This window comes from Agelaius phoeniceus, chromosome 6, assembly GCF_051311805.1.
Source record: "Agelaius phoeniceus isolate bAgePho1 chromosome 6, bAgePho1.hap1, whole genome shotgun sequence".
Lineage (NCBI taxonomy): Eukaryota > Metazoa > Chordata > Aves > Passeriformes > Icteridae > Agelaius > Agelaius phoeniceus.
The window spans coordinates 13,704,391-13,725,040 of NC_135270.1; the positions used below are offsets into that span (position 1 = coordinate 13,704,391).

The window sequence follows — 20,650 nt, forward strand, 5'->3', positions numbered from 1 at the left end:
AGACCTGGGAGACCTGGAAAACCTCAGGGAGTTGTTGTACCCTGTGTTTGGTTATATTAAAAATATTCTGCATATAATTGTTTAAATCTAAACATGTACAAGTTATGAAATTAAGGGCTGTTATAGGGTGGCATACTCAATACCACATGTGGAAATGTTGCCTGTTTCTATTTATCTAAGTATTACTATAGCTAGAAAACAACGTCAGGGGTTTTGAGAGAGCAGAAAAAATCTCAGAACAAAACTAAGCAAAGCTTGATGTTGTGTGGGCAGAGCTGGGCTGTTCATGTCACTTATCCTGGTGCTGTTTTCCAGCTGATGTGTGTGCCTGACCCTTAATGCCTGTGAATTGTGATGTTGATGCAAAGGCAGCACACCTGCCCAAGGTGGAGTGAACTTGTACGCTGCATTTTGGTATTATCTCACTTAAATGGGAAGGATTTTCAGGTGCTTTGTAGACAGCACTTGCAAATCAGGTCCATTTGTAGCAGTTCATGTCCCTGTGCTGGAGAAAGCTGTGCACAGCATGGACAGGGCCCCTGCTTGGGGCAGCACAGCCGGGCAGTGAGCGGGGATGAGGACACGAGCTGTGAGCATCAGCATTCCTGCCTGCACCATCCCACAGGAGATGATGTCCAGTGACTCATCCTAGGCCAGATCATTCCTTCCAATCCTTGCTCTTGTGTTTTCTTGGCAGCAGCATGGCCATGTTATCAGGCCAACTTGGCTGTGCTGTCCCTGCTGGTGGCAGTGGCTCCCACTATGGTCTGGCCCAGGGGAAGGGAAGGTTTCTCTCTGGAGAGCTCAGCTGCAGCATTGGCTCCCCCTGCCTCCTCCACTTCAGTATCTTCTAGTTTTTGCTACTCCAAGCAGCCTATTCTGAGCAACTACTCAGAAGCTGAGCAGCTGAGCAGAAATTTTGTGCACTCACCGCTCAGTTTTCAGTAGTGCTTGGTGTAGTTTTGATGTGTAGCAATTTTACTGGCAATGTACCTTGAATATGTCAGTTGATCTGAACTTTCCTATTTGGCTGTCTGGGGGAATTTTGGAACTAGAAAAATATAAATATTCACTATTTGGTGTAGAGAAGTCTATTTTGGTGAATTAAATTTTTAAAAATGTGGATCCAAGTTCACATTGTCCTTGCATTTTGTCATTGTGTTTTTTTACATTTATTTTTAATAATTTAGCATTTCTGTGTGATTTCAAGTGCCACACAAAGTGTTTTCACTCCTCTTATCTACTAGCTGGAGGACTGGCTTGAAGTCCATTTCAACTCAGTGCCTTTCAGGCTGGTGAATTTTACTGGAAATTAACTGTGGAATGTTTCAGAGGCTCATCACAGGTTTAAAGGTTTTAAGTCCAAGCCACCTCCTTTTGCACCAGAGAGAATGTCAGCAGATATGTTTAGTCTGAGAGCAGGAGGGTGAACAAAGAAGACATTGTATGAAGAAGGGTAGATGGAGCAGAGGCAGCCACCAGGGACTGCAAGACCAGAGTGTTGCTCATTAAGGTCTAGAACTGCTATTCCTATTACTTGTATTACTATAGCATCTGAAAATATTTAAAGGGGAGGGGATTTTCTGCAAATAACAATGGAGAAATCTTTGCCTAGTAAAAATTGGTGTAGCTTAGAGCTGCTGAGAACCTTGAATAAAACTTTCTTAATGTGTAGAGCTAGAAATTAAGACAATAATTCATGAGAGGTAAAGGTAGCTAGGAAAATCAGCAATTAGAATTGATTTGCAGAAAAGAGGATCTGGAGCCATTGAAATGCAGACCTTCCCTAGGAATTCAGGAGTTGTGTGTTGGAGGCATTTTGAATAATCTGGCCAGCACTGTTGGCTATAAGGCACCAAATAACTGTTAAATTTATACAGCCTAGTTGTGGTAAGCTGGTCTTTGGACAAAATTCATCACTGCAAGCAGCCAGTCTGGATTCCTTGCTCATAGAAGTGAGTGAACACATGCTAAGAGTAGGAAGGGTTTCATTGTGCCAGCAGCTTTAGAAGAATTGAATAAAATCAGGGGGAGAAAAAAAGAGTAGTCCATTCAAATGCAGCCTCTGAATAGAGATACTGGCAGCAGTTGTATTTTCTGTGGTGTGTTCCTTGCAGTCCCCCAGCAAACCTTCACTGCCTGGCACAGGCAAGTGCAGCTCCCATTAAGCTTAGCAGGAGCTGTGCTTGCTGAGCTTGGCCCTCTGCCTGTAGAAAATTAAATGTGTTGGCAGGTTAGCCAGAGGAAAATGTTCTTCTATTTGGGTTGCTCGGCACTTGTCCTGAGGCATTCTGGGCTTGTGGAAGAGAGAAATTCTCCAAAATTAGGGCTAGCCAGGAGGGCTTGGAGAAATTACCTATTCCTTTTCTCCCTCAGATAAATTCTGGGAGGCCTGAGCCACACAAGCATGGTCACTGGCAGGCTCAGCACACATGATGGCCTGTCCTGCACCTTGGACTTCATGTTCCTGACTAAAATAATGAGAACTACTTGTTCATTTTCTCTTTTATAAGGCAAAGGTTTGACAGGGGACAGCAAAGTCATGACTTTTTTCTCCAGGTGCTGTGGTCAAGCAAGTGTGTATACAGTGGGGATTGCAATGTGTATGTACCCATACATCCCCTTCAACTCCTGGAAAATAACAGATGAATATGTGAAAAGATTCGAGTTATTGCAATGTGATCATTCCCTCTTTTTCTGAGCTCTGTTTTAGCCCCAACTTGTTCTTTACTTGATTATCCTTTGATCCCCCTCTTAATTTGAGAGAGGAGCTGAGCTGTCCTGTCCTGGGATTCCATAAATTAAAAATATCCCACTATCCAAATGCCTTGGGACATTGGGTCCTTGTTTTGGAGAGTGAGGTAGTCACTTAGTAGTGTAAATCCCATTACAGATAAATGGGATTCAGGCTTGCTCATGCCTATTCTTTTATTTAAATGGAAATTTGGTCTGCTGCTAGCATATGGTCACTTTGTGTGCTCCTTGAAATTGTGCCTAAAATAAAGCAGTCCTGTCAGATGCTGGTATTCCTTGTGTGGTATGATGACTTACTTTTGAAATGGACAGAATTATATTAACTGGAGCTGCAACACTCCAGTCTCTCTTAGAATGTTTACAATAAAAACCTGATGCCGACAAGTATTGTGGAGTGTATTTATCCTCCTGCTGTGGATTAAACAATTGATTCTGGAAGATTAAAATGCCCTACCTGCCTTCTTGCACACTTCTGTTTTGCCATGTCAAACAATATAAAATGAATACCGCACTTCCCTCTATCTAATTGAATAATTTACTGTAAATAGCTGTCATTTACTTTGGAGCAGTAGGGGATCATTAGCCAAATGGATGTGAGTAAGTCATGCCTTTAATGCGTTACAGGGGCCTGAAATGGAATCATCTAAATGGGACCATCAATACAGCAATGCTGAATTAAGTCAGAGGCACTTAAAGCTTTAAGTCCTCTTTCTTGTAAATTACATGCTCCCTCAGAAGAAAGATAATCAAGAACTTGCATAAAATACGGCATCTTTGTTTCAAAGCTTTATTTTTGATGAATAAAATAGTACAATTTAGATGATGTGATTGGTGGGTATAACTGTGTTTTGGATTTCCCTCCTTTTAATTACACATCTTCCTTAATGACTGAAGCCTTCCTGCTTGCAAGCAGCTACTTGTGCTGACTAATATTGGCTCTGCTCTGTGAATAAGTAAGATGAGCAGGTAATAAAATATATTTTCTTGACTTTTATGGTTATATGACCTGATAATTATTTGCAGAAGCTGGTGTTTTGTATATGTAATTTTAGAAAGGTCCCAGTCAATCTTAACTCCTAAATGTACAATAAGTTTTTGGCTTCTTTCACTACTGAAGTCAGTGGCAGGGCTGTTGGGAACTTTAATGCATTTTTTCCTCTCATTGACTTCTCCTGACCCCATCTTGTTCTTCCATTCAGTTTTCTCTTATCCTGGAAAATGCTGGTCTTCAAAAATTAAACCAGAAGCCAAACTTTCAAGGGCATCCTAAGAGGAGGATGTAATACAAGGAGCAATTTTCTTGAGGTGCGAAAATTAACTTAAAAATTATTATAAATAATTTTAATTTTGGTAGTCTGTATTATCCATAAGAATTTCCCTTTTGAAGCTCAGTCTCTTCAGCCTCAATGATTCTGTGGCTGTGGGATGCCAGGTTCTGGGCCACAGTGACTTTGAGGGAGCAAGTGGCACATGTGCTACAAGAAGAGCGTTGCCCGTCTGAGTTCTGACTTTGCAGTTTATTCTAATTTTTTAGGGGCTCTAAAATGTTAAACTTCCTGACTTATTTTTCTATATTTGCTTCCTACTGGATTCCCTTCTTAGTCACCTTCTGTCAGGATTCAACCATTTCACGTTTTTACTAAAATCAAATTTTGTGCCTTACGCATTTCACTCACATGTATGAGGTCTTCCTGGAATTAGATTTCAGCTGGTGCTTTAGAATCAAGTTGAGGTTCAAGGGCTGTAAAAAGGCACCACCAGCCCCCACCTTTGCAGGCATAATCTGTCATTGCACTAAGGAGAGTAGAGGGATTTGGACCATTATCACTTCATTATCAGAGTAGGGAGAGAGGCTAAATAAGTTTCTGCATAGCTGTGAGAGGATGGTGATGCACCTTGTTGTGTAAAGCAGGATGATTTCTGTATTTTCATTCCATGGATGTAACCACTGCCCTATGTTTCCTGTAAGTGATTTCTTTTTCCACCCCAACTTACTGAAATGCTTCTTTTTAAAAGGTAAATTCATCTTGTGCTTTGAAACTTTTCAGAATTTGCTTATGAACTGCTTTCCCTTTTATTGGATGAGTCATGAGTCGAAAGCTCTGTCCTGTAGTTCTACCATGAGTAATGCCTAACATTTTCTTGGGTTCTCTTTTAGAAGACTATTAAATTAAAAGAAGAATCTGTTTTTTGATATCTTAATGGACAATTAGGTGGCTGGGTCTCAGAACTGATTTACATTTACCACTGCAGTAATTTAAATTTTTATCCTACAATTTAGGGATGTCACTTTTTCCCTTGCATGTACATGTTGCTGGTCACAGCACTCCATCTTTAAATAAATAAAGGTATTTCAGGTTTTGGGTCTGCTGTGCAAGTGTTGGTTGTACTTTAGGGGGCGGTTTTCTTACTGAGGTCTGTACTGACAGAAGCTGGGAAAGCTGGGCCATGCTTTCATGAGCTTTCAACATGAGCTTCAAATTGCCTATGTGACATTCAAGTCATGGCAATGAGTACAGGGGATATGTGGTGTCAGAATCCTGTTCTTTCACCTGGGAACTGACTGAGAGAGCTCATGGGCTATTTCCCTGAAACCTCTCCTCTGTGTCTTGTCCAGATAATGTGAATCTAAAGAAAAACTTGCGTGCATCCTCTCCCACTCTTGGGGTGGGCTGTGCCTGACTGCACAGATGGCAGATCCTTCCTGTGGGATGCCCAAACACAACAGTGGGTGGGCACTGGCAATACCTAGCAAGATATTTGACATGCCTGACCCTCAGATATTTACTGGTAAATAATGTAAGTGTAATTGGCACAAGCAGTACCTTGGATCTGATGTAAAAACTGGATTGTTGATAGCATCTCTAAATGTAGGCACACTGAAAATGATGAAAGCCACAGTTGCAGGTGGAAAGTACTCTCTGTCACCCTGAGGGATTAGGAATGTGTCTGTTTTCTTGCTGAGGCCAATTATTGCCTTAAGTTGCACCAGAAATATTGGAGATGATGGGTGTTTGAGGATTGGCAGTGTTTTCTAAGGCTGATAATGGGAAATGGAGATGAAGGAAACTCTTGATCATGGAACTGTCTATGGAAAAGTGCTGGTGTTTTAATAGTGAAATGAGCTCTCTGGAGGGATTTTGAGTTCTCTTAGCTACTCTTGCAAATGGGATATGAGCTGATCCACTGCCCACATATCACAGGCAGCAACAGAAAGAAACATGTCAGACGACTGAAATTTTCGGGGCAGTAGATCAGCAGTGTGACTTCTAAGTTTTGGTGCATTTGCACCTGAACCAGTCAATGCCAATTTCTGGAAATGGAAGTTTATAGAGAACTTTTACACTTCTTTGTTCTTACCAATCTCATGTGTCTGGAGGGTTAATAGTGTGGAGACCTGCATTGGAAATGAGTGAACAGACTGCTTTCCAAATGTGAGTCTAATGTGCCTCTGTTTGACTTGCAGGGAAACAAAGTTCTGTGGCATAGTCATAAATAACTGCCAAGCTCAAGCTAGTATTATGGATAAAACCCCCTATAGTCACTGTTATATTTTGGGGATAAAAAATAAAGTCTGGAATCTGAGCACTCCTAAACCTAATGATTACAAATTCATTGAATTTGGCTGCTAATAGCAAAATTGGCTCTGGGACTTTTCCTTCCAACTAATTCTGGTATGTGTCTCTACTTGTGCCATCACAAACTGTTACAACCTCATGATAATAATGGGAAATATTTATCAAAACACTAAGCCTGTTCTGCAAGGAGATTTAAAAGTTTAGAAAATAATTTTTCTTTTCTTTCAATATCCATTTTTAGAAAATCATGAGAACAAACAATGCAGCCATCCTGGAACAGACTGTATAGCAATTCATGGTGTACTCAGAACTTGTGTGCCAGATCCTTGCATAATGGGTTACTGAACATCAGCTGATAGATGTGAAGTTGTTGGACTTGGGTGATTTGCTGACTATCTGGGAGTTACCAGTGCAAGAGAAGATACAGGCTGTGACTTGTGTACCTGCCAAATTTGGGGGTTTAGTAATTAAAAGTACTGTGACATACAGTCACTTTTTAATTGAAACTGCACAGCTCTCTACTGAGCTACAATATTTTTGGGTGTGGCATGGTTGTTCACACACTCATCAACATCCAAACTTTACTTCCTAATCAACAGTACTCCTCTCCTTATATTTCTTGTTATTATTTTGCCTGTGATCTCCTCCTTGGCTCTTCCATACTAAGACCTCAGCCTGTGAATTGGGAAGAGGGGAAAGATTAAAAAAACAAAACCAGCATCAATGTCAACAAAAAACCAACAAAACTCAGACTCAAAAAGCTCCAAAGAAAGCTGTCATGTGCAGGGCCAAAAGTTGGACTTGATGATCCTGATGGTCCCTTCCAACTCATCATAGTCTGTGGTCCTATGAACCTCATTACAGTCTACAGCTTCCTTATGAGGGGAAGAGGAGGGGCAGGCACTGATCTCTCTGGTGACCTCTGACAGGGCCTGAGGGAATGGCCTGCAGTTGTCAGGGGAGGTTCAGGTTGGATATCAGGCAAAGGTTCTTCACCAGAGGGTGGTTGGGCACTGAACAGGCTCCCCAGGGAAGTGCTTGCAGAATCCAACCTGCCAGAGTTGATGAAAAATTTGGACAATGCTCTTGGCACATGGTGTGATTCTTGGGGATTGTCCTGTGAAGGACCAAAAGTTGGACTTTGATAATCCTTGAGGTCCCTTCCAGTCCCTTCCAATTTTGTAAGGATATCCTGTGATCCTTACAAAACCTGCCATTCTGTCAGGGAATACCACCTGAACTTTTTTTGCTTGGCCTTCCAGAGCTCAGCAGCCTGAGGCTCAGGAGAACTTGGGGCACACAGGCTGAGTGCAGCTCACTGACTTGAGTAGGATTTGCAATTTCTGCTCCCACACCCAACTTGATCCCTGGTGCAAAAACAATGTCAGCAGGCTGGAAAGTCCCCCTGAGCCTTTGGGTTTGCTTGGAGTTTCTGGATGTGCCCTGCTCATGTTACGCCCACCCTGAGACACCAGAGATGGGAACAATCCTCCAGAGCAGTTTTGCCTCTAGCCCTGCTGAGGATTCCCTCTCTTTGATATTGTTAAAGCTTTTTGGCTTCTCCACTTTATTTTTTTTTTGTATGTGTGAAGGACAGAGGAAGAAGAAAATATCTGGTGATTGGATCCTCTTTGGCAGTGGTTCAACATTATAAATGAAGTATTTTCTCCTTACAAACAGAAAAAGCTCGCTGCTGCTTTATGACTTCTTTGTGTAGAATTATGATGACTAGGTAGCATAGTTTGCTGACAGGCTGTCTGGAAGTGCTAATTGGAGTTAATTAAATGAAAGAAGCAAGAAATAGAAACTATGCTCAAATTTTGCTGTAGGCTCCATGTTCTTGTTTTTTAGTGTATAGGTAATTTCACAACATACTTTGACTTTTTTTCAGCTTTCAGGAAGTTTTTTTACTGGATTTGCTGTGTCTATCTAGAAAAGGTAGACTTGAAAGTAGGACTTGCAATGAGCATGAAGAGAGCTGGGATCCTTGAAAATATGTAGCTCAACCACATGTGTATTAGGTTTTCTTTGGTGTGTTGGTTCCTCTTGTGTGCTTGTTTCCCAACTGGATCTCCTGCTCTTCCATTCTGTTGAGTTACCATAGTAGCAGGCAAGAACTTTGATCTTTGTCAGCTACTTCCCTTTTAACTTTTCTGTATTCTCTGATGTCCTTGTTTATCTTTTCCCCAATATGTTGTGGAAAGGTGAAAAAATTATGCTGAAGTTGATTGAAAGAAGTAGAAAGTTTATTAGTAATTCAAATAGAGAAGTGATTTAAGGACTAGAGATTAGCTGTTTGTGGTCTTCTGTGGTTGTTTTATTTTTAGATAAATGTGTATTTATCTGTACTGGTCTAAAGCTGCTCTTAAGGTTTTCGGAGTTATGACCAAAAAAAAGCAATTTGGTATTAACTTTGTAAAATTATAAACTTAATCATCACTGGCAAATATTGTGAAAATATGTCCACTGTTTACCATGCAGTTCCTTGTGATGCTAGTCCAATATAGCCTTGACTATGACCTGACCTAATAATATTGTTATGTTCCTCTCTGTTAAAATGTCAGATTTGTTTTTCTTTTTGGGGAATATCAATGTAAATAAAGATGTCTTTTAGACTTCCTGTCTGACTAACAGGAATGGCTATTAAGATGAAATCCTTTCATTACAGCTAATGGTTTGTACACAGGGATGTGCAAATATTGTCATGTTTCCTTGCAGTGAGTTATTTGTGTAGGTCTCTATTCCTTTCCCTTTGAAGTGGTTAAACACAGTGATATCTTCTCTATGTACTTGTTTACAGTATTAAACTCTGGAATATTTTATTTCAATTTTTTACTTGCATTATGTTTAACTTTGGGTTATTCAATTATTTTTTCTTTATTTTATGTCTCAATAGGGAAAGGACCTTTTTTTATTTCTTTTCATGTTAAGGTCCTTTTGGAATTTTTGCATGTTTTTAGGGGAAACAATGAATCATAGTTCCAATTTCATTACTTTTGGGAGAGTCATGTTATCTAATAACAGAAAACTCTGTTCTGTAGGCATTTCTTCTACACTTCTACATTTGTACATTCTAAGGTTCAAAAATCTCCCACTTTCCCTTGTGCCCTGCACAGTTGAAAGAACAGCCCTTTTATTTCTGATCTCTCTACGTGGAGACCAGATGAAATCCTGGCTGTGGTGTCAGGGATAAACGAGACCAAAGCAGGGCAATTTCACTTGAGGTCATTTATTGTCAGCAAAACAAACCTCTGACCTCTAATACCACACTGAGTTCCCCAGCACAGGAAGGATGCAGACCTGCTGGAGTGAATCCAGAGGAGGACCACAAAGGCTGTCACAGGAATGGAACACATCTCCTGTTAGGAGAGGCTGAGAGAATTGGGATTCTTCAGCCTGGAGGAAACTTTAGAACAGCCTTCCAATACTGGAAGGGAGCCTAAAAGAGAGCTGGAGAGGGAGTTTCTACAAAGGTGCATGGTACCAGGAGAAGGGATGATGGCTCTAGAACAAGTTTATATTAAATATGGGGATAAAATTCTTTACTTTGAGGTTGGTGAGGCACTGGGAGATGTTGCCCAGAGAAGTTGTGGGTGGCTCATCCCTGGAAGTGTTCAAGGTTGGATGGGGCTCTGAGCAGCCTGCTCTATTGGACCCCCCAAAATTACATGGTAGCAGTTTGCATTACTGCTGCTCTGAGAACCAAGAAACATTTTTATATGGTGATTATTCTGCATCACATAGAAGGTAAAATACAGCTCTGGAGTGCCCCAACCTGACACTTCTTATTCAGTTGCTGGACCTCAAAAGTAAATTATTTTCCAGTGAAACTGCCTCTAAAATACTAATTGCCAGAAATGTCACCACTAATCAGTTTGTTCCCGTAATACTGCCAGCTATAGAAATTGGTGTGTCCCTTGCAGAAGGGGAGTTTTTGGAGACTTTGATAAGATTTAAAAAACCCAAAAGATGCCACGTGGCTGTTACTGAAAATGGCCTGTTGCCTAAAATAATTTTGAGGGGGAGTGAGTGAAAAGAAGTCATCAAATCTGTTATGCCATTCTTTATCTCCTTATTTTAAATATTTTCATAATGTAATCCATGCTGATGGAAGCTCAATTTTTCTAGATATTTTGTATTTGAATGGGAAAATTTGTTAAAGATGCATTGTAAGAAAACTCATGTCTTGGCAAAAGGACTTACTGTGGCACATATGATGATTGATCTCCTCCACTTTTAATCTTGGAGAAAGCTGAATTACCTGGATAAATATTTTCTACTTAGTGTTTTTCATATGATCCACTATCTAAAATAAAGAAATGGAAGGAGCAGTCCTATACATCTTGCTTTCAAAGCAGGATTTTGCCTTGTGGAGATCATAAATGATTTTTTTTTTAATGTTCAAGGAGGTTTTAAAAAAAACAAAACACAAACCAGAAAGTTAATTAAGGAATTCCTCTGTATGCAGAGAAATGGTACTGACTTCAGATTTGTTTTTTTCTTCCACCCTGAAGGATCTACACAATCATATTCCTTGTCTGTAGTTTTCAGGATGGCCTATTTGACTGAGGTAGATTTTTATTTGTTTTTCCCTCTCCATGCCCCTGGATATTCCAAGGCATAGGTGTGTAAAACAGGACTAAAATGGGAAGTATCCAGAAGAAAAAACAGCACAAACTTGAGTTTGCATGAATAACTACATCAGATGCATGTGTATATATACACACATGCTCCAAATCTCCATATGTATTATCATTTATACATCAAAAATATTTAATGTAATAGAAATTTATGATGAATATATAATAAAATAAGACACATTTTTTAGAATTATGAAAATATAAGTGAAGTATTAAGAAAATATTTAAATAAACAGATGACTATATATATATATATATTTTTTTTTTGTATGTGTGTATAATCAAGGACAGGTTAGATGAGGCTGTGGGCAACCTGATCTAGTGGTAGATGACCCTACCGAAACCCATGGAGGGGCTGGAAGGAGATGATCTTTAAGGCCCCTTCCAAAACAAACTGGTTTATGGTATATTAGAAGGAATATTTTCAGAGACTAATTTAAAATGAGATCCTCTCTCTGCAGAAAGCAGAGAGAAAAGAGGGGAAGAAATATGTAATAAAAATAAGACCCCTTTGTGACTGAAAATGAATTTATACTTCAGATGGTACTTGAAGTGTAAGGCATAAACTTTGAGCAGAGCTTCCTCTCTGACTATTGGTTCTGCAAGAGCCACTGCCATGAATGAATGTCACAGGTAGTGCCTTTTGCCACCACTCCCTCCTAGTTTTAATTTTGCATTCTAGGAGTGTGGTCCATAGGTCTGTGTATATGATCCCATGCTAATACAACCCATTTCCATGCACCGCTCGAAGGGCTCTTCATTATTTTGCTCCTGATTTTATGGTTTCTTAGATTTGTGACACACAGCTTAATTTTGAGTTGGCTCTTACAATTGTAATTAATTCATGCCCGTGTAAGCCTCTTATAATGCAGAATGACACAGGATCTTGAGTCCTTAAATGGTTAGTGTGGAAAAACTTCTGATGGGCTGGATGTGTTGCTGAAGGACAGAATGTATGTATTTACTTTCTGACCTCTCACATAAATGCTGTCAGAATTTTGCTCTTAATTTGATTTGTGGCGTTCCATTAACAGTTATTCTGTATATAGGAGAATAATAACTAATGATTCCCAGACTCCCAGAATTGTAAAATAAGGGCAAGCACTGTTTGGCAGAAAAGAGATTGTACTTTAGTACAGACAGGAACTGTTCATATTAATCAAGGGATATCTGGTCTGAAATGACTTTTAGCTAATAACTTCTTATTCTCAGGTTAACCATATTGCTTATAGGTAACATGCTCTTCTAATTCAGATGAATATTAATAGTCAAAGGCTAGATGTGTGGATTTCTTGCTCTTTCTGAAAGAGAAATTATGCTCTTGATTGACCCTATTTTAAGGTATTTTTAGTGTTGAAATTATGATGTTAGGGGTTAGGAAGGGCGTGGTGAAAGTTCACAGATTTGTCTTTTGATTTGAACCTTTGCAAGGGTGAACATGTGTGACATGAATGAGCTCGAAAATGTGAATTTAATTGTCTGAAGTTTCAGGGCTTAATTATTAAGGACATCATTTTGTGATAGAGAACATTAGGGCCATCAGTAGTAGAAGAAAATGAGTCACACTGAGTTCATCTGGAAAACATGCTGTTACCATGATACTTTTGGGTATGGATGTTGTTCCTAAAAGAATCCTTATGCTAAAACCCTCCTAATATCTAGTTTCTTAAATGTAAGCGAACACGTTGAATCATGGAGAAGAAATTTCAACTGGGAGATTCTACGAGTTGCAATTTGCTTTCTTAGCAGAAATAACATGTTTTGCAGGGTGCTAAAAAGCACTGTGGTCCTGTAGAAGCTGCTCTCCATTGCTAAAAAGGCTGGAGCAACAGGAGGCTCCCAGCAGGGAGTTCTTGTAGGGCAGGAGGGGTTTGTCCTGCACCACTCTGCTAATGAGGTGCTGCACAGGTTTACCCTCTGCTGCCAAGCCTGGTCTAAGCTGGGGTGAGGCTTCTCCTCCTCTGTTTTACAGGTGGGCTGTTTGACAGTTTTTAAAGATGTTTTTAGTTCTCTGTCAGTTTTTGGCAAGGCCTGGTGCCTGTCTGTGAGCAAGATTCCTCTTCCTGCTTATGTGGTTTTGGGAATTTTGGCTGTGAAAGTCACGCCCTTTGCTGATACTTTGCTGATTTCTGAGAGCAATGCTTTCATGCTTTTTCACTTGTGATGCTTTATTGTCTTCTGAACTCCTGCTCTCTGAAAAAAAGCTTTTGGCTGGCTGTATTGGATGGGATTGAAATGTAGTTTGTGCTCTGCCTATCTGCATCTATTCCTGGAGGAAATAACATCTCAAAACCTAATTCAGTGTTGGAATCACAAAGAGAAAAATGCAGGACACAGAGCCTGCTGCCTTGAGTACGTGTAATTCCACATATACATGCTGCTACCTACCAGAGGAGTAAAACAAATTGCAAGTCAGCATTTACACTGTGATACAAGGCTGTGTGCAGATGTAAGGCCTTATATGAGTGTTAAATAAAAGGCTTCATAATAGTCCAAGAATACAATTTGTTATTTCAGTGTATCACTCAGGCTTCTACCAAAATGATCAATGTTGCAAAGTACAAGCAGTGGGGGTTTTGGTTTGTTTGTTTGTCATTTTTGTACAAATTTATCTGGACAGCAACTCTGACAAGCTGTGGGTCTAATAATTAATCATGGAAATAAATATTTTCAGTGGGAAAAAATATATTAGACTCTCCTACAGAAGTCTAATAATGTTATCTGTTATTATATCTATACTTAATAAAAGTGAGTGCATGTGTAACATCTCCATAGTCAGCTCGAGTAGAGGACTTTGCTTTTAGGAGTGCTGATTAGAACTCATCATGAAGAACATGATGAGAACATCATAGAACATCATCATCAAGAACTCATCATATGTTGTGGACTTGAATAAAAAGCAGAATCAGCTAAAGAGAAGGACTCATTTACTAGGAAGTACAGTTGTTTTGGTCTTACCTGGAAAGAGGAATGAGAGTGCAGGAATTTGACCAATATCTGCCATCTGTAATTCCCAGCAGGTGGAGGAGGCATTCTAAGCAGGACCAGAAGCCTGTGCCACAAATCACTGGTGTTCCAGCCTCTCTTGTGATCCTGTGGGGTACAGTGGATCCCCTGGCAAAATGCCAGGGCAGAGAATTTCCTCATGTTGCCAACATTAATTTGGGATTAAATATTTGAGCTAATATCTAATCATTGTCCCCAGCCAGACAGCTTGGTTAAGATATTGTTGTAGCATTTTGTTATTGTTCCTGGAGCATAAGTAACCTCTAAGTAGAAGTTGATAATGTTTTTACAGGCTCTCAGACATAATATAAAAGTGTGCTTTGTGGGAAGACAGCATATAAAAACTTGTGCTTTTGTCAGGTTTCTAATTTATGGGGAACAAGGACATGCAATAATCTAATTTATGTCTGTGTACATTATGTCACTGATCACAAGTAATGGAGTGCAAGCAGGTGCTTTGATTTGTATGTGTGGAAATTGGTAGTAGGCTGAGCTAATGGTGAAGTAGATTTAGCTTGCCAGAGGAAGCTGAAGCTTTAGATTTGATTTAGTGTTGGTACTATGAGAAGGTAAATCCAGGTCTAATGCTGAGCAGAAACAGTTGCTTAGTGTCCATGAAATCTGTAATTCTGCAGGCTAAAATATTGTTTTTTTGTCCTTTAAATGACAAGATTTTGGAGGGAAAAATAATTTTGGAGATTAAGGTTTTATGTGGATGTGTTCAGCTTTAAGGCTATCTCCTCCAAATGAAGACAGTGATTATTGTGATATTTGTCTGTTTCCAGTAAATGGGATTGTACAATTGTTTGTATCTGGTAATCTTAAATGTCTTTAAAAAATAGAAAATATTATACTAGTGAAAATGAAGATAGCTCATTTATTCACTTTGTTAGTGAAATCTGTATATCATACACTAAATGCTTTAAATTCCCCTCCTCCTGCCCCCCAAAATAAGTTTGTTTTAAAAATCTTAGTGTGTCACAGTAGCAGAAGAATACATACTAATATTTTCATACTTGGGCATACAAACCTCCAGTCAAAACCTGTGAAATATCTGCAGTCTTTTTAAACCAGAGACTTCAGTACCAATTCAACTATTTTTAATGTGGGTTTCTTTTGGTGTTGGTTTTGGCTTTTTTATATAGATTCTTCTCCTGTATTGCAATCTTCTTAGTCTATACATCTGAAGAAGGATTAAATTAAATTTGTTATTTCCAGGAAAACCTAGGGGATAGGGAGGAACACAGGATGGCACCATCACCAGGGCAATCTGGAGCTAACAGGGGACAGAGCATGTGAACCATAATGTTGGTTGTAATACTTTTATGTGCTCAGGACATGTTTGTGAGATCTTGGGGAAAAAACAAGGCCATGCATTAGTAATGAGATCAGTTTGCTAGGAAAGGGAGTGAGGACCACTCTCTGTCAATTAAGAGCAATTTGGGGTGGCAAATATCTTGAATGCTGGCTGACTCAGCTTGCACAATGCAGCCAAATAACCAAATAGCAGAATTTCACAAGCAGCTGCATCAAAAGCACTCTGCCTCACTTGGTGACACAAACAGTAATTTCCTATGTAAAGTATTTTCTCTAGGAGTGAGATCCATTGATCCCAGGTTTTTTTTCTCATCTGAGAAAGCATAATTTTCCCTCTGTTCCTGTCTCCTTGTCCAAGTGAATCCATTTCCTCTTCTTCCTGAGTCATGGATTAGTCTTTTCCTTCAAATATTTTGCCTTAGTTTTCTTTTAGCCGTGTGTGAGTAAAAATGACTTCACCTTTTTTTTTGTAGAATAAATCCTCTGTGATTCTTGTTGTGAATGTGCTTTGACCTATAGTAGGTAGTGCTCTAATGTAAGAGAGGCTAATTAAAGGAAGAGGGGAAAGAGACAGAATCCTTCCTCTTGTGAAAATGAGGAGTCCTTCTTCTCCTCTCTTGCTTTTTTCCTAGTGCAATAAAGCTTGGATCCATCTCTTGGTCTCTAGGTATAAAGAGAAATCATGGAGGAGAAAGATGTGTGCAGCATTTTAAATGTATAAAAAATGAAATTGTCTAATATGGAAGGGTCAAATACTTCAGTAACTTAGTCATCAAGGACCTTTCTGTAAATTCACTAAACAATCGTGAAATCATATTGCAGAATAATTAGGGCTGGAAGGGATCTCACTTGCAATCTTTCTCATAATAACATGAAGAATTATTATAATACTCATTAGATTTTCTCTAGCATTCATGGTAATATTAAATGAATGAGGCTAAATAATACTAACTCAGAAATGTTCAACCCAGATGGCTCTGACCTGTGCAGCAGTCCAGGATCTTCAGGAATATGCAAACTCTTCATTGTTTATCATGTGAAATGTACTTAATGGCCACAGTTAACTGCTGGAGTTGTGGAAAAGGAGACTTCTTATTTGTTTTAATGAGCTCTCTCACAGGAGAGCAGGAAAATGCCATGCCAGCCTGGGCTGAAGGTGCCTGAGTTTTCCTAGGTTTACTAAATGACTGTTTTCTTTCTAGATTCCAGCCTATGGAGAAGTGCACATGAGAACAGGATAAATATGGCTTTTAAGGGCGAGGACCACTTAGATTCCCTTTCCTTCCCAGTTCAGCGGTAAGTGGTGCACTCTATCATCCAGCTTTGAGTGATTAAATGGTTCTGAGGCAGCACCTGCACTTTCCTTTGAGGCTCTGAAGATACTTAAAGGCTCATTTTTAAAGCCAGGTAGTATTCCTATGGAATTTATAGAAGGAATGTGGAAATTTGAGATATATTTCTTGAGGCATTTGGAACTTTGTATACTGGAGTGTGGTAAATCATGGCAGTGTTTCTGCGGCCATCATTTAAAATGGATTGCCATGTTTGCAGTAGCAATATGACAGTACTTCCTGGACTGCTTCTTAGTCATGATGGAAATGACTGGAACCCTCTGCACCCTGGGAAGACTGCTGAAAGCTATAAATATGGATTTGTTCAGCATGGTTGACTTTGTTCTGCTGTAGGTATGGTAATGATAGGAAAGCTGTGGTATAACATCTCTGGTTTCTGATACCCTGTTGGGAGTGGAGACACTGGTGATTCTGCTAACCAACAGATTTTTAAAAAATCTATCTTTTGGTTACCATCTAGTAGCTGTCTCTGTGTAATGTAGTTTTGCTTCTAGCCTAATAGAGGTTCTATGAAAAGAAAAAAAATTACAATAACCTACAGTGATTATGTGTCACAACTCGGTTTGTTTTGTTTTTGTTTATGGGAGGAAGGAGAGTGAGATCTGCTGAACCTAGGAGTAAAATCAGAAATAAAAAGGAATTAAGTTTCAGTCTTTTCCCTAATCTTCTTCCTTCAGGTCAGACTGCAATTCTTTCTTGTAATTAACTTACAGTTGTAATTGGCATACTTGGCATACTATCTCACAATACATGCTTCTTCATGGGTAGTTTGATATTTCTCTACCTTTCCTTACCTCAGTCTTCCAGCAGACACTTTGATATTGCCATTAAAGTCAGAGTCACTGTAACACACCTAAACACATTCTCTTCTGTAAGAAGCACTGTACAGAGGTATGCCAAGAACAATGGGGTAGTTAAGAATTACAGTTGTAGAAAACTAGCTGCAACCAGAGCTGAGGGAACAGGTCCTGGGGGTGGCCAAAGGCTGATCCAGGCTGATGGTGCCAAGATTTTTTTATGATACATAAATGGGGAAATTAGCTGGAGTCTCTCCATGCTAGCAGCTGGAAATGTGGAGTATGAAAAATGTACTTTAGAGGTAACAACAGCACTGAAAAGCACTGAATTTTATAGGCTGGTGGCTTCTAGAAAAGGAAAGTGCCTGTGAGTCAGGTGTGCAGTGTTGAGAGAAGCAAAGCTCTGCCATGTTATGTGAACACAACCACCTACAAGCACTCTGAAGTGCATCTTAGCACAAGAAGGGATTTGGAAAAGTCCCACATAGCAAACATTATGTTTTGACAAAGAGCTGGACTCAGCAGGGGAACTCTCTATAGAGAAATTTAAAAATAAATAAATACTCTCCCTCACCCACAATAAAACATAAACCTCCTAATTTTTTTTTTTTTTTTTTTTTTTTTTTTGAGAAATAAGTTTTTTTTTCCCCTACAGATTAGGGTTATTTCAGAAAAAGTCCCTGTAAGAAACAGGCAGACTGAAGTTGTCAGTGGTCAGAAAGGTGAAGGCTCAGAGAACCTTGGAACTGAAAATAAGAAAATGTATTTTTATGCTGAGAATTCAGCAGAAATAACACAGAACGGACTAGATAAAGTTCAGGAACTGTACAAAACGCTCTTTTTAATTGTTAAAGAAGGAAAAAACCCCAACATAATAGCTTTTCAAACGAAATGGAATTTTTATGAGATTAAGTAATTCCTCTGGGTTAGAGAAAGGAGTGATATGGCTCCTATAGGGCATTTAAAAGGATTAAGGGAATTTTCAAGATAACAAGATTCAAATAGTTTTAATTCTTTATTGTTCCTGTATCCAAGGCTAGGATTTATGACTGTCTCAAGATTCCAGTTCATGTTCCTACTCTCTGTAAGAGATGATTGAATTAACTTCTTGGGTCCTGTCACAGGGGAAAGGTAGCTCAAATCCAACGGAGGTAAATCCTGTGTAGGACCTCAATCATGCCTTGCTTCATGTTGGTCATAATCTTACATCAGTAAAAATAGGCAGGACCTTCAGCAAGAGCATCTGTCTCCATAGGAAAAGTGTACCATAAATATGCAAACAGATTCCAAGTGTTTCCACAGTGGTCACTGGAGTCAACAGTTATTTTGGCTGTATGAGGAATTTAAAACTGGGGCCTTAAACCAAGTTTCTGTGCTTCATGAATTGTTGTTTACCCACTTTCCTTAGATTTTATGGGGAAACACAACTTGTGCTGGAGTCTCTAGGGTACTGAGTCATGGTGTTAATGGTTTTCTAACACACTGTCAGAGCTCCTGTCTCTAATTGACATCTAGACTGCTATGGATGCAGTAATTAAAGCGATGCAATATCCCAAGGAAAAACAAATTATTGTTACAGAAAGTTTTTTTTCTATTTCAGTGAGTTAGGAACTTAAGTTATGATTTTGTCTCTTAGGGGAGAAAGCAACTGGAAATAGATCACTTTTATAAAGGAGTAATTTACTTACTCTCCAAAAGCTGTATTCCCATTTAAAGCACCTTACAGGACCATAAAAATTTCTGTTCTCATCAGTGAGGGCCAGCTCACTATAGCATGTGAAGTGTGTGTGTATTCCTTAGAAATGAACATAACCCCATTTTGAAATAGCTATTTTTAGTGTAGCTCTGGGAAAATGTCAGTATCCTTTCCTTATCTTTACAAAATATTATTATAAGGTATTCTTCTGCTTATAAGAGGTAATGAGCTTTAACATTGGCTTTTCCATCTACAGTAAAACCTGCTTTTCACTTATGCCCCTGCCTTTCATCCTGTGTAATGAAAGTTCATTGCCCTGCTTGTTTTTGGTGAGTTTAAATTGTAGTTTACACAGGCTTTTTTGATTGTATACATGGGGTTTTTTATACTTTCCATATTGCATGGTAAAGGAAACTTAAGACAGTGCTGAATCTGAAGTCATTCAACCAAAGAGAGGGTACTCAACACCAAAAATGAAATAAGATGCTATTTTGGCTTCTGGGATTGTGTTCAGTTCAGGACTTCAACTGGAGAAATATGGTATAATTAGAATTTGTAAAAAAAGAATAAATTATCATCTTTTATCAAAATTGGGTTAAAAAAACAAACCACAGTTGTCATCATCAACTTCCCCTCTTCCCCATAATAAACCTCCCAACCCCAAAACAGCAACCAAGTAAAACCAGAATAAAACTAACAAACTGACAAAAAACCTAATCCTGAGTCAGAAACATGCACTAGCAGTTTATTAAACTAGTTGTGTCTTGGGCTACCTCAAAAGAAGTGGGATGGGGCTTTGAGCAACCTGGTCTGGTGGGAGATGTCCCTGCCCATGACAGGTGGGATGGATCCAGATCATCTATTAAGACTCTTCCAACCCAAACCATTCCATGATCCCATGAATTGATTAAAATAGCTTGCTGGTTTTCAGGTAGCAAACTAAGGCTACTTCCAGAACTCCAGGAGTATCCATGAAGGGCTGGGCTGTTGTAGTGCGTTTTTATACTTTGTAATACTTTGAAGTAGTTTTGTTTTGTATTCCCATATTTTTCCCAAATGGTTTATCCCAGACTGTACCCCCCTCCCTTTACCTGTGTTATCCCTCTCCCGGGATGAGATCATCCCCAAACCCCCACCCTGGCTCTCTGTCAATCACTCAGCATCCCATCCCCTCCATCCAGAAGTTTCGGTCCAGGTCTCGAGTGATGAGCCAGAGGCCAGGGGTCAGCCCCCCAAGCCTTGCCCCATACGCTGTCCTAAATGTCTATCCCCCAGTACCCATCCCTCAGGGTCACTTATTGGTTGGTAAAATGTTCTCTACTTTTGGTTTCCACCTCCCTTTAAATGTGACCTTGGCACATCTCCCGGGGCTCTCGGCAGGAAGCCCCCTGAGGTGCAGGAGATCCTTCGGGACTCCTAGAATAAAACCTTGGATTAACCCCTGCTCAGAGTCGGCCCTTTCTCTTCTACCGATGTCTCTGGTGTCTCTTGTGCTGCACAGGCGCCCAGC

General features: G+C 39.5%; 1 protein-coding gene across 1 annotated transcript in view; it reads left to right on the plus strand.

The window, feature by feature from the left end:
- INSC (INSC spindle orientation adaptor protein) overlaps positions 1-20,650 on the plus strand; it is a 128,635-nt gene that overhangs the window by 23,230 nt on the left and 84,755 nt on the right. Inside the window, exon 3 of the mRNA XM_077179399.1 lies at positions 16,498-16,591. Coding sequence (XP_077035514.1) covers positions 16,539-16,591 — 53 coding nt within the window. The 5' untranslated portion in view covers positions 16,498-16,538. The remainder of the gene's footprint in view (positions 1-16,497; positions 16,592-20,650) is intronic.